Source organism: Morone saxatilis, unplaced genomic scaffold (genome assembly GCF_004916995.1).
Source record: "Morone saxatilis isolate NCDOM2014 unplaced genomic scaffold, NCSU_SB_2.0 Contig11, whole genome shotgun sequence".
NCBI classification, from domain to species: Eukaryota; Metazoa; Chordata; class Actinopteri; family Moronidae; genus Morone; species Morone saxatilis.
The window spans coordinates 27,382,319-27,400,115 of record NW_023339663.1 but is presented as its reverse complement, the minus strand read 5'-3'; the positions used below and the strand labels follow the sequence as shown (position 1 = coordinate 27,400,115).

The 17,797-nt window shown below is 39.2% G+C and overlaps 1 protein-coding gene across 1 annotated transcript in view; it reads right to left on the bottom strand.

Annotated features, from left to right (window-relative positions):
* si:ch211-186j3.6 (neural-cadherin) overlaps positions 1-17,797 on the bottom strand; it is a 275,078-nt gene that overhangs the window by 14,523 nt on the left and 242,758 nt on the right. The window contains exons 33-35 of the mRNA XM_035682213.1: positions 16,964-17,228; positions 12,230-12,410; positions 4,058-4,302 (exon numbers count right to left, since the gene is read on the bottom strand). Coding sequence (XP_035538106.1) covers positions 4,058-4,302; positions 12,230-12,410; positions 16,964-17,228 — 691 coding nt within the window. The remainder of the gene's footprint in view (positions 1-4,057; positions 4,303-12,229; positions 12,411-16,963; positions 17,229-17,797) is intronic.

The following is a 17,797-nucleotide window of genomic DNA, read 5'->3' as shown; positions in this document are numbered from 1 at the left end:
GGAGAGATAGAGGGGACTACACTCAGCAAATGGCTGCAAAGGTTAGACTCGAACCTATGGCCACCGCAGCAAGGGCCCTAGCTCTACCAGGTGAGCTGCCAGGGTTTGACAATGGTTTTCTGTTATCAGATCTGTTTTACAAACTGAAACACAGGAATGCATCTAATTACAGCTACAACAAAGCTAAGAACTAACAAAGCAACTAAACAGAAAACAGCTTTCTGCTAGATGCACAGTAAAGAAAATGTAATGCAAGATTGAAACAAAACTAAAACTGTTTCAGTTTAAAGTTTCTATTCTAGGTTTACAATTTTATTTCCAATTTTCCAATCCATCATTTTAAAATAAAATGTATTTTCCTTTCGAAAATAATAGCCTCGCTATAAGTAAATGTTAAAGCGTTTATCTTGCACTTAAGTAAAAAAAGTTAATCACTCACTGAAGTTAATTTTCCCTTTCAAGTGAAAATAATAAAATAAACTATATGGTGCTATAAAAAAATGCATTAAACCTACATTGTGTATTCTGCAAAGGAGAGCAGCAGGAATGGATTAAGAGCAGGTAAAGTTCCAGACATACAGGAGAGTATGTGAGTCTCAAACCCACAGTAATACATTTGGTCAAGAATACAGAGAAACAATGCTGAGAGAGAGAAATGGCAATAGAAACACAAGGAAGAGGTTCATGTGAAGAGAGAATATTAACACACAGCTGCAAACATGTAGAAGCCAAAATAAGCAAACAGAATAAATGAATTCCCATCGTGAGTGCCAAATCAATATTCAAGCTACATAATAAATTCAGAGGGCTAGTTTATTAAACATTAATATTGTCAAGAGATAGCCGATTGGACTTTGACTTGGTGTGTAGCCTTGCTGACATTTCTCAACTAAAAACTTTGTTCTGAACTCACAACCCCAGAGGAGCACCCTGGGGACTGTCACTGGGCCAGCTCTGCCAGTCTCCCAGTCTCATCAATAGAAGAGTAACACAGCAACGAAAGACTTCTCTTTGGATAAAACGGTGCAGACCAGGGGCATCAACTGAACTGAATCAGACATCGCAAAGTTGTTCAAGTTTCCCAATTAAAATGATAAAAAAAGAAATATTTGGAAATTTGGAAAAGTTCCTTTATTATTGACTAACAAGGCAAAGACTCTAGCCATTATGCTGGCAGCATTGTAAGGCTGTACTTGGCTTTGCTTTAAACTAAATTCAAACAACATGCTTACATGGTTGCAATGACAATGTTAATATGCTGATGTTAAGCAGGTTTACCATGGCATGCTGAAGGAAAGTCAGTTGATCACCGAACATGATATCATGATTTGTTCTCTTGAAACCATGGTTGTCTGTACACAATTTAAAGGCAATCCATCCAATAATTGTTGAGATATTTCAGTCTGAAATAAGGTGGCCCAGCTGGTCTTCTTGTCACTGATCCCTGGAGCCACGGCATCACTGTGGCAAAAACCTCCAATCACTATGCCAAATTTGGCTGTATAAAATCCCACTGTATAGTTCCTCACTTCTCAAAGTTGACCATATGAGACTGGACAATAAGATAAAAGAGAATTAGCTAATATGAATTCTGTTTTAGGATAGATTTTTTCTTTAATCTTCACTGATCATAACATTCTTAAAAGAACAGCTCATTGTTCTTCAGCACTGCATCAAGAGAGTTGCTGCCCTCCTTTTGTTCTTGCTATTCAAACATTTGGAGTCCGTACAAGCAATATTTGATCTCTTGCTGCTACTTAAATTTCAGAGTGAGGAACGCTTGACTGATTGAGCAGGGAATGCTCTACCGATTGAAATTACTACCAAAGCCCCTGGAGCATTGATCTCAATTTCTGCAGGTTTGGGTAAACAGCACCTTATACGCCTACAAATCAAGTAATTAACACTTAAAACAGAACTGAGCCTCAGCAGAATCAAGGTCGGATGTCGCATTTAATATGAGCCCAAAGCCAAGTTTGAAGGGAGGTTTTGTGGAATGGGGGTGAGAAGAAGAGAAGGAGAAATGATCATTTGAACTGTGTCTGTCTGGTCTCAGGGTGGGATGGAGGTGCCCTCTGAATCACTCATGAGACAAACAGACATAGCCAGCAGCAGTGTGACATTGACACCTTCATTCTCTGCACTACGTAGCTCCCGCTTTCCCTTCTCTTGCTGTGTTGCTTTGTAATCTTTTCAGCTTCCTCTTGTTTTTCTTCTGGTATTGTGCTGTGTCCTGTTTTATTCTGTACTCCTCTGATCTGTTTTCTTCTCTTGTACTCTGCTCTGTCTCATACTGCTCTTTACTGTTCTGTTGTATTGTACTCAATTAAACAAGGGGAACATGTCATTGTACTGACAACTCATTCTCTGTGTACGACTGTGCCTGAGGCACTTTCTCAGCAGAGGATCCTTTAGGAATAGGAACACAGCGCTAAAGGTACAGACAGATGAATATTCAACAAGCAAAAACAGGCAGTCGGGCAGACAGAAAAACGTGGATTTTAACAACAGATAACCAGACACCAGTGCGCTGCAGTCCGTCCACCCACAGGCCAGAGGATGTTTGTACAGTACCACTGCAAGAAGTTTAGTAGCTGAAGTTCTAACTTCTGATTCCTCCTGAGACTTTCTAACCTTTTGGTGAAGAAAGCCTGACTACAGTGAAAACTATGGTCAGTTCATTGGCTTTAAGCTACAGCATAGAATACAGTCCATTATCAAAGGGACATGTCTGATTTGAGAAATGCTGATGAAGAAACAAACTGCAAAACTGGCAAAGTTATTGTGTTATATACTCGGTGCACTGGCTTCTTTAGTCTGACACTTCTGACCGTGTTAGTGAGTGTGCCTAATCAACAGGCCATAGCTAACTTATTGTTTCCAGAACACTAACATATGTCCCTTTCATCTCCCAGTATCTTATTACTTGGTCCCTTAAGTCCCTTATGCTGTCAGAGCACTAGTGATTGTCCAACCTACATGGCAGTGAGATAAAATTCTACATCTGGGATGTGGACAGAAGGAATAGTTCTGACATTTAAGATAACACTGTTTATATTTAACCTATGTGGCTGTAGTGAGAGATGTAGATAAAGATGAGGAGCATAAGCCAAAGGGAGCCCTGTACAGTAATTATAACATCCAGTTCAAAGTGGTGTATGTTGATAGGTCCCTGTTTTCTGAGTGTGAAAAAATTGTCCCAAGAGTCTTGCTATATCCACATCCCCATAGAACAAGCCTCTAGGGATAAAGTACAGCATTAATTATCAAAGAAACGTCTATAACATCATTAAAAACATCTGGTACACGATCAGCATGTGTGTGTAGGTGGGTTTGTGTGTGTATGAGAGAGAGAGAAGTAGAGAGAGAGCTTGCAGGTCTAGATATAAATTCTGTGCTGCATTGTAACACATCTGTAATTTTTGTGGATATCAGTTCCTTGAATGCATATTCCAGCATTTGTCACCCTAGATAAGTACAAGGTGAACCAGATCCACCTCCGCTGGCCAAAACTTAGTGGTTCCACTATGATATGAAACCAATAAAGAATTTCCAAGGGACTATTTACTGTGTTAACTTTTGTTCAAACTTGTGCTTGAATGTTTTTTCTGAAACATGAAGGAAACTTATTAAAAAAAAAGGTTTACCATGTTCTAGAGTAAGCATTACAGTATGGAACTGGTAGAATTGGGACAGGGGTGTGAGGAGATTTTTAATGTCACCGTTGTGGGAATCTGGATGAAAAAAATAATAATGGCGACACACTGTACAATGTGGCAACAATGTTATTATGAAAATACGGACCAAATAATGAGGATAAACCCCTGGTTGACAAACACCAGAATTTGTCTTTTAAGTCCTGTGATGGGGTTTCTGATCCTGGTTGGGTTCCTCTTTCGCACTGTGCTTCTTTGTTCAACCCCTTTGTTTCATAGAGAAAGGCAAGATACTATCACAAATTCCACACAAACACAACAAAAGCCCTCCTGCTGTGCGTTAGCTCCACAATTATCTCCTCATTACTGTATGTGGAACAGGCAGTGGATGCAGTAGCTACCTAGTAAGGCCATGAAGCAGATACAGATGGCGAAGAGGGAGCTGAAGCTCAGGCCTACGTCCTCCCGGTAAATGGCCAGTGTCGTCTCACAGTGGCGTCCTCTATAACCCTCTGGGCAGTGGCAGGTGAATTTGGACGGCGACTGGGCCACACAGGTCCCCCGATGACAAGGCCGTGTGGCACAGAGCGTGTAGACACAGGACTTTCTGGTCCCGTTCACACGGACCATGTGGCCAGGAGGACATCTGCAAAGAAGGGTTGGACAGGGACAACACAGGGAGGAAAGAAGAGGGGGAAAAAAATCATAAATTGCATGTAGATTAAGATCACTTAGATGTGCATGGCACCAGAGTTGATTAGGTCAATGTGTAATAATCCCTCTGAGGAAATGTGTCATTAGAAAGGCAGTTACAGATGCATCAAAGAAAAAGACTGCATGTAAATAAAAACAGCAGAACAAGAGTAATAAAACAACTCGTATTGGATTGGAGCATTAGAAGATAAAATGAACATGAATATACAGGATAAAACTTATTCGTTAATACTTATTGTTTATTACCATTCCCCACAGCAAAAAAAAGTTAATTACTCTCCTTTGATCAGTGATCTTACACAGGTGTACACCTCAATAGAGAATGAACTGGAAGAGATGAAAATGCTGACTGTGGCACTGGCAATAACTAGGATGATTTTATGCAGACAGGGGCACATTTTCTGCCTCACTTCAGAAAGCACCACTATAATTAAAAGCTCATTTGGGTGTAACAGCTCAAACAAACATTTTATGAGCCCATTAATTCAGTATCCCATTCAATGTCTATGGAGCAGCTCCAGGCTGTACATTTTGATGACATCAGAGATGAGTCTTGCCTCCGGTCTCTGGAGATTTGCTCATGCTTATAAATATTGACTCAACTTTACTATGAAACAGCAACATTAAATTCAAAATGGCACTGCAATTTGTCTCATAACTGTTCATCTTCTGTCATAAAACTGATCCGGAGGAGACACTAAAGGGTTAACTTACCGTATGATCTGCCAAACTCTGTCTCCTGTGAATTATGTTCATATGCAACTAATCTGCTCCAGCAGTTTATGTTCACTGGCAACATTTTGGAGCCCTGTCACACAGTCGGCTTGGGAATCTTTAATTCTTGACCATCATCTTCCCCACACCTTTAGTGTATCCTGTGTAGCTGGAGTTTTTGACCTCCAATGGTTGTGCAGAGCAATGTAAGAGTGTGTCACCATACTATAGCTCATTATCAAGCAGCATGTGCACACTCACAAGAGTGCACTGAAATTTGTGTGGGTAATGGCCGTCAAAACAGCAGAGGGAACAGACTGTAAAGGAAGAGTTATAGTCGATACAAGGGGTTATGGGGAGTTTCAATTTATAGTTGTCACCTATTGACATCACCACTGCAACACTAGACACACAGTATGATCAGACCGTATATATTTATTTATATAACCTTCTCCAACTTGCCTTATTTTGCATTCTCTGCTACTAGCAAAAACAAACACAAGCAGGCCATGCTGACTAATCACAGTTCTTGCAGTCCCCATGTGGTATCTCAGTCGCTACTGTACCCCCTATTTGTAGCTACATTTTAAGGAGGCCTTGCAGCTATGGCATAGATTACAGTGTAACCTAACACACATAGACGTTGTATCTACAGCACTACAACGCAGAAGTATAAATGGCCTTGATATAAACAATGCAGTTTTCATAAATCTGAATGTATTCTAAATATTGCATTCATTGTTGTGAACAGTAAGCAAAATGTATGGTATATTACACAGTACATTAGTTGTAGTTAAGGAGCTACATGTTTGTTAAAATACTGGCCACTTGGGGGCAGTAGAGAAGGCTGTAAACACAATAATGACAAATTATCGCAATCTAAACTTGTTATGCTATATGTGTTTGCAAACAGTTCCCTATCTACACATCCGGCAGACATATTAGAATTTATTATTCTGGCCAACCAACAAATATAAATCCACTGTCCTTTTCAGCTATAATTTTGACTCCACCAACTCCAGCTGCTAAATGATGATCACCTGCTAGATGCTAATTTTGTCAAGCTTCTGCTAAGTGTTGGACAGGCAGTGGCAGAGATGGATGATAATTCTGTGGAATCGTCTTTACGAATGACTCTCTCGTACTGTCATTTGATCCATTGTTAATATAAAAATATTGATTAGTGCAGCTTTAAGGACATACAAAAGCTTTTGCCAAGTGTAGTTGTAGTTACCTAACCATAACCATACTTTAGTCGAGTCAAGTAGATATGTGAATATCCAATTCATAAATGTAGAACAAATATTAAATGTTTAATGTAAATAAATTAATGTTCCATCACAAACAATAAAGGAAAAACACTTTTGGCTGGCCAAAACATATTTTTATTTATTCATATTTTATTTATATAGTAGTATTACTATATATTATACTATAAATAATAATATACAGTGTTACACATGCTTTACTGTAATTTTTTTTATATTTTGATGTGTATGTTTATGCCTGATGGAAATGTAAAAAACTTCAGCTGGCTCAGAACTTGCTTATGTAACACTCAGATTCTCACTTATCACCATCTTGTAGAGGATGCAGGCGATTTTAACCAGTGCCAAAAGAAGAGAACAAAGTGTAAAATTGTTTCCTTCTCTATTTACTATCAGCTACAGAACTGATTTTAGAGTTTTACTGATTGCTTTTTCAAGCATTTCATCACCAGCTACAATATGTTCATTCCCATGAGAGCCTTCAGACTGGACTCTTCGGGCCAGAACTGACATAAAATGTCATTTTATTTTTGTCATAAGGGCCAATACAAGTCGAATGACTCGTCCAAAGTCAGCTAAAAAAATCCCTTTTTATGGTTTCATAATTTTCTTACGTAGTTTTAAATGTCACCTAACTTGATAACCGAAGATAAACACAGACCGAGCTGCTTGAAGCACAGAATCTTTTTAAAGGTAATTAACTGTGGGTGGGATTATTATGCCATAACAAAAGCTCAGTGTTCAGTATTCACAATGCCTGGTTGGTCTGTGTAGGTGTTGAATACTGGACGCCTGTCAGTCAACTACACAGCAGTGCTTCTCTTCTCTGCTCTCTCTTATCACTGGCTGTCATTAGCCATGCCTGAAATCAGTGCTGGGTGTTGTCTTATACTAACCAAGATGAGCATGCACGCGCACTCACAGTAATTAGTGACAGGTGCTTTTGGTTTTAATGAATTTTTAAAATGATCCAACTAGTCTAAAGATATTTTTTTATCTCAATTTTCTGCTGTCTCAACTTTTGATTCATGTTGCACATGAAGATATGCTTTCAGTAATAGACATAGGCATTGAAATGCAACAGAGCTGTTGATAATGCTGTAGATCAGCCGAACACTAAAGTTTTCACTGTAAATGGGTCCACTGTAAACTAATATTCAACAATTTGTTTTGTCTTTGCCTATTTTTTTATACTATTGCTTCTATACTCTAAATGGACCCAATGCTAAACCTTGCCCTCTTTAGTTACTGTTGCTGTGCATGTCAAACTTACTGTTGGCTATTTGCATGGCACATAAACATGCATTGTTTTCTAAACAATCGGTTGTCAATTTCACACAAAAATAAACACAGGATTCTCATGGCTAGACGATGGGTATATCTGCTGAAATCGGGGCTCTCATTGGCAGATTTTATCAGCTAAATATTCAAGTTTGTATCTATAGTTTGCTAGCATTAGTTACTACGCTAACTCAGTTTCTTGACAGCATTTTCCCAAGCTAACTTCTTGTCTCTAGCTAACTCATTCTAAAGCAAGAACCTGTAAAAGGGCCTTAGATTTGCACATGATGGCTATGCATAATATCATGAAAGATTGGGTCTAAAGATGCAAGTCCCAGACAAAAAGTCTGTAGAAAGTATGTAAAAGACATGCAAATGAGCAGCACTGTACTGCTCCAATATTAAAGTACAGTATTATAAATGAATTTGGGCTCCCACACGCTGGATGTGTCGAACCTGAACATGGACTTTGTATTGTGACATATTGTGTAATCCCACCAAATAATGTAGTTAGCTAACAAACACCTTGGCCTTAGAAGTAAGTTACTACTATAGGTCGCAAGCGAGTGTGCTAACAATCCTATTATAGCTGATAGACACACTGTTTAATCCATTCCTTATACTTACACATCCGGTGTGCCCACTTGCTAAAATATGACTGGACACTATGCATGCAAGGGGTTTAGCAAAGAGTCAATTTAATGTTGATTTAATGCTAATGCTATCTGTCCTTCCTTAAACTTAAAATAACAATGAAAAATGTCTTTGTGTGAGCCCACATTACAGTATGCTATTATTTGACCATTTGGCTGTGGCCCCTGAATACCAGGTATCAAGCACTTGTGCTTGGAGCACTCGTTGCAAACACTTAGCGCTCTCTAATCATGTCCCACGGTCTAGGTCAAGTGGTGAAAAGAGAACAAGTTGAACAAGCAAGCAGGGTGGGAATGGAGGGGGAGGCTGTGTGTGTATGTGTGTGTGTGGCAAAGGTACGGGTGTTAAAAAAAAAAACTGAGCAGGAGTGAGCAAGATGAGAGCCATACAGACTAAGAAATGGAGGGCCAGAGTGCAAGAATGAGAGCCATTGTAAAAAAAAAACATACAAAAAAAGGTTGTTGGATGGATGATGTGGGTGAGTGGATCAGAGGAGTGGAAAAGAGGGAAAGGCAAGATTAAAAGCTAGAAGGCTGCACAGACTGAATAGAGGCTGATGCTTCCAATGGCAGAAAAATTGCTGAGATTAGTGTATGTGGCTAAGAGCGCTGCGTGTTTGATTCGGTCTCTGCCACAGGAGAGGGTTGTTAGTCTGCTGCGGCTTTTCATCGCACGACATTTCCCATTTCCCAGTGACAAACAAACTTACCCTCACACAGAGAGTCATACAGTAGTGCATGTGAAATGTTGATGAAGCAAATGTGTGAATCCCATCAGGGTCAGAGGGGCTGGGAAAATAATACACTCCAACATTTTAGGTGTTTAGCTTAGTAAAAGAGCAGATGGGGTTGCCTTATTCATTACCTTTTAACGGGAGATGCAGCTGTTGCTGAACACACTTGGCTCTTCTGGGGATTTAACTTTTAAAAGTCTCTCTGAGGCCATGTTTAGACTGACAATAACACTGCCTGAAGAAACACAACCTCCTCATTCATTTTGAATGAGACCACAGTCAAAGTGTACTGGGGTTGATGTGGCAGAGAGCTCTGGCAAGCAGAAAAAAGTTGATCCTGGCTCAACTTCTGCTGCAGTGTAGTCTAGAGTCGACTGGCAAGCCACTGTGTTTGGTCAATCATATTTACCTCGCAAACACCAAGGCGCAGAGGAAAGTTGTTGCCAGAGTTGTACAATCCTCCCTCAAAGAGTATAAACTGCTCCCACTGTGTCATGTTTCATAAGCATTAAAACTGGACTTCCTGCTTTGTGTTTCATCCTCTCACCAATAACCTGTAGCAACATGCACACCAGCTCAGCCTGTAACAACTAAGCCTCCCTGGTGCACATCCATGCATATCATTTCTACTTACTAAGGGATACAAACAAATTATTTGGTGCTATTGGAGCTCATTTGGACAATTCCAGTGGACTGTTTGACCCACAGATGTGTGCAGTAGCCAGTTAAAATGAATGTAGGACTGACTTTGAAGCTGCTCCACAGTATTCCTCCTATGTCAGACAGGCTGGGGGGGAGGAGCACAGTGCTGATTTGAGTTCACATGACACCATGCCCATGACTAAGAGGCTAAATGAGTTTACTTGCTCATTTGTTTTTCAAAGAGCAGATATCAATTTCAAGAAAACTAAATGAACACATTTATGATGACCTTCAACCGGTTCGGCACTGGCAGTCACCTCATATTTTTATAAATTCAGCCTGTGGTTTTTAATCAAGGAACCGAGCAGCCAGGCACAATAAAATCAGGCATGTACACTGATGTCCACAGTCCTGAAAAGACAGTTAACCAGGCAATCAAACCCGTAGAAAAAATGTAGAGTAAGGTTTAAAAGAATGCTGTTGTAGGGTGGAGTTAGCTACAATCAATTTGTGATCTCTATCCATCTTTTATCCAGGGTGATTATCTTAACACTTTGGAAGGAGATCCACTAGAGTCAGCTTCATCACGGCCGCTGACACAATCAGTAATCACCTGAAAATGTTTAAAGAGGTATTGCAGCAATTTACTGTTACACTTCTGTGAAGTTGTGGGACTTGCTAAGATATACTAAAAAAGATTGTTCCAAATTGATGCAGCAGAGGTTGAGATACTCTCAACACTGGGTTCTAAAACAGCTGCGTTGTTCCTATAATGCACTCCATAGCATAAAAACATAGCATTTTGTCAGGTTCCCCTCCACTTAAAGCTGTTTTTCTTCTTGGTCCTACAGTGTGAAGTTTAAATGATATATGTGCAGAGTTAGAAGGATTTTTTCACACTGCTGAAAGTGGAAAGTTTCTCTGTGCTCGGGGATTTGTGACATCACATCACAATAGTTAGGAAGTCAGTCCTGGTCCAGTGTGCAACTCATTCAACATTTGCATATTCAGAGATTCTGGAAGTTTCAATGAGGTAGAAGGAGTAGACATCCTTTGAAGGATTGTAATGTGCAAAAGTGAAAATTGCAAATGCAAATTATTCTTTTTTTTGTGGAAATCAGACACACGTGATTGTTCCAAACTGAATATTTGTCTGTCTGGGGAGGATCTTTATGTTTTTGTTACCAAGCCAAGCTGCACAGTGCCTCTACCAGCACCAAAAAAGATATTATACAGCTGTTTCAGAGGCTGAGCAGTACTCCTTGTGACAAGTGAACTGATCCTTTTGTAAAATCTGTCTTATTTTAGGAGGCACTTTGCAGACATGGAATACGCAACATTGCTGGTGCTTTCTATCAGGAGAAGTGATGGCTTTGTCATTCAGACATAGATGTCTTGTACATTAATGTCCATTAAAGCTTCAGCCTGACATGACAGGAAAGAGCTGTGTTCTCCTGTGATATTTGGAACCTGGTGTGTGCAAAACAGTACAAAGAGAGTGAAAATGTTACGTTAGCAATGATGAGGGTTGTTTTTGGTCTTTCGCAGGCTGCATCACTGATGGATTTAGCTTATTTTCCCCATCAAAGCCTCAATTAATGACCATGATGAGTAAGAGGGGCAGTCACCCTCTGCTTCTGACAGGAAATTCACTCACATTTTGTATTATGTTACATGTCATTTTGTACATTTGACACCATTAGAGTTAGTTAGTTTTATGCTGTCTGACAGTGCACAAGCCTTGTATGACAGGACGTTACGTTGGGACTCCTGTTTGTTCACATGCTCTATGTAATGTGCTGTATATTCATTTATTCATACATACAGTTGGCAAAATGAAGAATATAGAGAGTGCAGGTTAGATTATTATTCTAGTTTTCCAAGGTTTTTTTTAAATCTCTTCTACTGCAGATGCCCGCAATTCAGACAGGTTCATTGTTACAGAAGTGTTACGAGGTCCGAACTAGTAAGATTGCTGTCATCATGTACAAATGATTCAATCTCTTTTTCCGACATGAGAGCTAGGTGCCATCACATTTAGATAAAGAGGTACATGTCTGAAAGGATTTTAAGTCCCATGAACTGGTTATACGATTTATCTGTTTTAAATAAGTCCCTTGTGTCATTCTCACTCCACTTGTTGCCTGGTGATCTCTTTCTATAATATTTAAATGGACTTTCTTCCGTTTGTCAAGTGGATGGTTATGTGCTGCCACATTTTCATTCCTTGTGCATGTGTGAGAAATTTTTTCTTTTGCCATAAAACGGTTGCCATGGAATTTGCATTTCATTAGTTTTATAAAAAAAATCATGGCTCAGGGATGTTTTTCCCCCTACAGTTTTTCCCACGTTCTCAAGTAGGTCAGGGCCAGACTCCTTTAAAGCACATTTATGTGGATATGAACAAAAATAATACCAAGGTCAAAAGCTGAAAAATGCCTTCAGAGGTTGAGTGAGTTAAATGCATGTGTCTTCATGCCTTTGTGTCAAAATGATGAGTGTGAATGTGGAACAACCAAGTGTGAATGTGCTTAACCGTGCGGTTACATCTGGGTTTGTGTGTGTACCTGCATTCGTGCACTCTCCACAAGTCAACACAGGTGAAGGGGGGGCTACATTGGTTCCTTTTGCACGAGTCAGACGAGCACCCAAGGGAGAGGCCTTGTACGCTGACCTGGGAAACCCCATCTCGCGGCTGGCTGTCCAGTGGCATGTAGCGACCATTGAGGCGTATGTCCCTCATGCAGCCTGCATGGAGAGAAAAATCAGAGTTCAGTGGAACAAGAAATATACTGTGAAGTACATTCACCTGCACAGACGCAAAATGAAATTTGTTTTACTGCATATACCTGGTAAGCAAATCAACCAAATATTCTTGATGGATTACTGGCTTCATTTCTTTACGGTATAAATCCAGCCTGGTTTTTAAAACTCAGGCTGCTCTGTCACATTCAGTGCTTTAGCAAAATAGTGTTGTTTTAGTGGGAACAAGTTACATTGAGTTTCTCTTTGTAATATGCTTATTGCAACATCTTAAAATGCCATTGATACTGTTTGAGGATATTTCTGAAGGCAAAGATTTGGATACATGTTGGATACTGTTTAATGTGCTCCATGGTGCACTGACAGTTTACACATGTCACTGATTCAAATGGGTTACACGCCTGAGACACTTACCAAGGGGGAGTAAACATATCTGAAAGGTTTTTTACTTTGCTGCACACAGTTAGTACAAAACACATTTTTTAACCACAGAGACATTGCAAATAGAGGGAAATGCTTTCACTTACTACTATATAATAAATAATACTTCCAGTTTATTTCAACTATCACTTATTATAACAATACTTACTGCTCACCTAAATAATTACTGAAATCTGAAACATGATGACATTGTTAAAAAGAAGAGTAAACATTCAGACAATCACACAAACAAAAACCGAGATTAGCCAGAAAAACATGACTACCCAAACTATTCATTGATCAAACATCCCTCACAATTTATACATAGAATGACCTGATCAGCTTTAAATTACTGGACACCATAGTGACTTCAATGGTTTGTTGCGTGAATGCAGAATATGTAAATCGCTGATATTTTGTGTCTAGGCACTGACCCTGTCCACACTCCACACTGACCAACAGGGAGTGTAGAGTGTCTTTATCATTTACAGTATATAATTGGCGGACAGAGCTTCTGTGTCTGTGAGGCAGATTGTGGAAGTGTCTTAAACCTGGTTCCTAATGGGTTTATGGTCTCAATCACTAGTTTCGAGCCTTCGTCCATAGGTTCAATTTTGTAAATTATGGTCCAATTTAAAATGTCAAATATATAAAATAGACAATAAAGCAGGGCAAACTTTAGGGCGTGGCTACTTCGAATCAACAAATCATTTTCAGTGATTCCGTCCAGCACACCGCATCAAACTGTCTAAACTAGACTAGGCTGATCAAATGTGAATCAAGATTCTGTTAACCCATTGTCTATTTGTCGCCTAAATCTTTTCAGAAACATATTTCAGTGTGCTCTTTGTTTCCTGCTAAAAGCGAGTAGAAACCAAGCACATCTCAACTGTGTCCCTTCACTGTCTCCAAAAAAACAATGTGGCTGCAAAAAAACAAACAAACCAGTGGCTGACAGTAGGGTGGGTCACACTGGTTATCATTTTTTCGTCTTTGGAGCTTTGAGTTTTCCTGCACTTACAATTAATAATTAAGGCCCATATGTGCGTGCACACTTTTGATTCTAATTAAATTATATTATAAAAGAGTATGACAAACTATCTGATCTTCTGAAAAATCCAGTTTCTTAGCCTGTTGAACCTCTTTCAATGATGATGCTGTCATTATCCTTTTAATTGCAATAAATGGTACAGATATGGAATCCTCTTAAAGCAATAAATGACAGTAATGTTAAATGAAGTCTGGCTTATTTGCATAGCTGCAATGCACACACTGATTTATGATGTATTTACTAGCTGATCTAACTACAAGCTAATGGGAATGAGTCAATAATAAGTCATATCTATACATTAATCTAAAATCCAACTCAAAATATCAACAGGTTTCTTACACAAAGAGATCGGTCCTTTTACTATAGACCACAATTTTTGAGTCTTGTTTACCTGCAGCTGAGGTAAAGGTCTATGATAAGCCATTATGTTGGACTAGCAAGTGTTGCTAAGGTGTTACCATGGAGAAATAAACTCCCAAGGACAAATATTTCTGGTGTTTATATTCTCATCGCTTAATTGCTAACTTGTATTCAGTTAACATCTCATACCGTCCTAAAAAGGAGACGTTCACAAAAGTAAATGCAAACACACACACACACACACTTTCACTGCCACCATCTATCACATCTGCCTCTTTTAAAGGGAAATGCTTTTAACGTCCATTTAATAAACACGTGCAAAGTCTTTCACTGCCTGAGGCACAGCTGTCTAACACCTCTTACTGTCTAACTCCAGGGAGCGCTCTCTCTTACTTTATGTCTGCATCTCTCCATAGTTCCAACCTCTTCTCTACATTACCATGCAGTATCTTGCCTTTTTTTTTGTTTCTATGTATCCCCACCAGAATCTTTTGACTGTATCTGCCAACATTTGGGTTTATTTGTGCACGTGTCAGTCCTGCTTTTCTCTCTCCCTCTCAGCTGAGGGATGGGAAACAATCTTTACTAATTCACCAAAAAACTATTTGGCCCGCAGAACAAACTATCCATCAGTCTATGTTTGTGCCCTTTGTACTGAGTTATTTCTATATTTGTGTGATAAGCCGGAGCTGTGAGATGGTAAGCTTAGTGTACAGACTGGAAATAGGGAAATTAGCTAGCGTAAAGAAGACAAGTAGTGGTTTCATGAGGGGTGATGAGCCAGACGAGTCCTTGGATGGGAGCAGGTAGATGAGTTAAGCTAACAGAGCTAGTGGTTCTCATCTAACTCTCAGCGAATAAAGTTTATTTCCTAAAATGTCAAACTATTTATTTGAAACTGTTAGGTAGACCAACAGCATCTCTGCTTTTTCTATAATGAATAAATCCACACAAAACTTTAATGCTGTTCATTTTCTGTTTCCAACCGACGGCCAACATTGTTTTTTAAGCATGACCATGATCGTACCCAAACCCTAACCACGTGTTTATTATTGTAACCAAGACGACGGAGGTCCCCTAACCTTAACGAAGTACCCATCTGAACCCAAAACACATTTCCCTAACCGTAACAAAGTCTACAGATTTTAAGCCAAACCATGATCTCTTTCCCTAAAGTCCTTTTTTTATTGAAACCTAACCAAACACAGTGTTGTTGCATCATTAAGAACATGTAGTTTTCCACATTTCAACCATTTGTAATGGTTTTGAAAAGCAAATGATGTCATCCTGTCGATACAAACACACTTCTATGTGTGATTTATAGACAAACTATGTATTAGCTTTAATCTGGAGGACTTAAACCACCATGGAGATGTAATCAGGTAATAGAAAGCTTAATGAGTTTGAATCAGTTCATGATATTACATAGTAGACATACATTCCTAAAAGGATTCTTAACCACTGAATATCTTGTTATAAATGTTGTTCAGAGTCAGAATCTTTTATTGTAAGATTATTTATGAGAGGTCAGTTGAGGGACAAGGTTTGTGCTGAGGTATATATAAACAGATTTCAAACAATTGTTTCAAGGATATGATAGGAAAATCTTTTTAACAAAAGCCTTTATATTTATGGTATACTATCATCTCTTTCGTTCTCTCTCTCTTTCTCTCACACACGCACACATGACAGAAGCTTTTCCCTTACTCCATACTCCCTCACCCCTCCATACACCCAGCTCTGGGGACGGCCATCATCCCAGCTAACAATGAAGATGCATTTGGGTGAATTAGCCATTAAACTGTCATATCAATCATTCATTAAGACACTGAACTCTCCTTTGAAAAGAGTGCGTATGAATAGATAAAATTATCTATTTCTGGTAGCATTTTTCAGGAGGAATACTTGTTAAACTGTCTCACATTCCCCGAACGACACACACCCCTTTTCACTTTACCCTGTGACACATCAAACACATGACATTATCTATTTCTCCTCCACACACACACACGTTATGTACAGTATAGCTGGGATGGTGTTTGGATGGCGTATAGCAGTTATTTTGCCATTGTATGATCTGTCAGTTCTCCACTGAAGGGGCATTCAAGAAGATTTATACTGTTATGTGCCATAACCTTTCTCCTGTTCTCTGTGGAAAATGTTTACCTCTTAACAATTCCCAGCATTCATCTGCCGGAGATGTTAAAGAAAGACTCTTGAACACTGAGCAATGTGATCACAGATTTTTGTCCTCCCATTGAAGAATAAAACAGACAGTGCTGTTCAGTACAAAATCAAAAAAATGGTCCTTGGTAAAAGCACCAGGATGAAAACAAACAAGAGGATTATTGGGATGGTTTGCGCCACTAATCGTAGCCATCTCTTTTTGTGTGATACCCTCTTCTTATATTATTGAGAAAACCATATCTTAGAGGAAAACTCTTCTAAGAACTTTTTTATCCAGTATTTTCAGTATTTAGGACATAACATAATAGCTATGCTATTTGGTTGTTTTTTTTTCTGAGAGCAACCCTTTGACAATTTGGTTAAAGTGACTACCAATGAAAACGCTTGCAAATGAGAAAATCTCCTATAGTTGTGTAGCCATTTCTTCTCAAAGGGTAATTAAGGGTAAAAAGCCCTTAAAACTAACACCAATAGACACTTGCAGTTTTAGTTATGAGCTAAATGTGCTATTATCACCTACCCTGGAAGCTCTTGTTGATTCCAGAGGGGAAGGTGTTTCCCAGCATCACCACAGTGGGGTCAATGATGATTTCTCTGCTTCGGCCCCGCAGTCCTGTGACCTCCCGCTGCCCTCCGCCACCGTCGAGCTGCAGCATCATCTCATTGTCATGCCGATCTAGGAAGACCTCGTGCCATTCGCCATTGTCGAGGCGATAGGTGGGCAGGGTTAGATTGTAGTCCCCGTCACCAAGGTTGTAGAAAACACAGAGGAGTCCCTGAAAGATCTTCAATGGGGAAAAAGGGGACAGTTAGTATGAGGTTTAACTTTGACTTTAGATGTTTGGTCTGGAGTGGAAAAAAAAATCTTTTTGGTATCCAAATTCATCTCAATTTCATTTAATTTCATTACAATTTACCCATATTGGGACACTGCCATTGGATATTAAGAGTATTTTCCAAAATAACTCTCAACACACATCAAACAAATGCCTAACTGAAATTCATCTTGACCAACAATAGCTTAAAGGTTCTAAATGAAATGTACAGGGTTCAAACATAATGTAAGGGCTTGACATAAGCATGAACCACTAGTAAAACACTGCCAAACTGGTAGCAGCAAGCCTTTTATCAATTTATCATGTTTCATTTGGATCTTTGCCAGCTAACTAATTAGTCTTCAATGTATTCCATTCTCAGCATTTGTTGAGGCAGCCACATTTGGAAGCTTTCCTTCTGGCTTCTCCCATACATTTATGTGTCAAGCGTTGTACATTGTATCATCCATCATCAAAGGAGCAAGCCATTTGTTTTTGGCACATTTGAACCATTTTTACTATAAAACATGCAGACACAT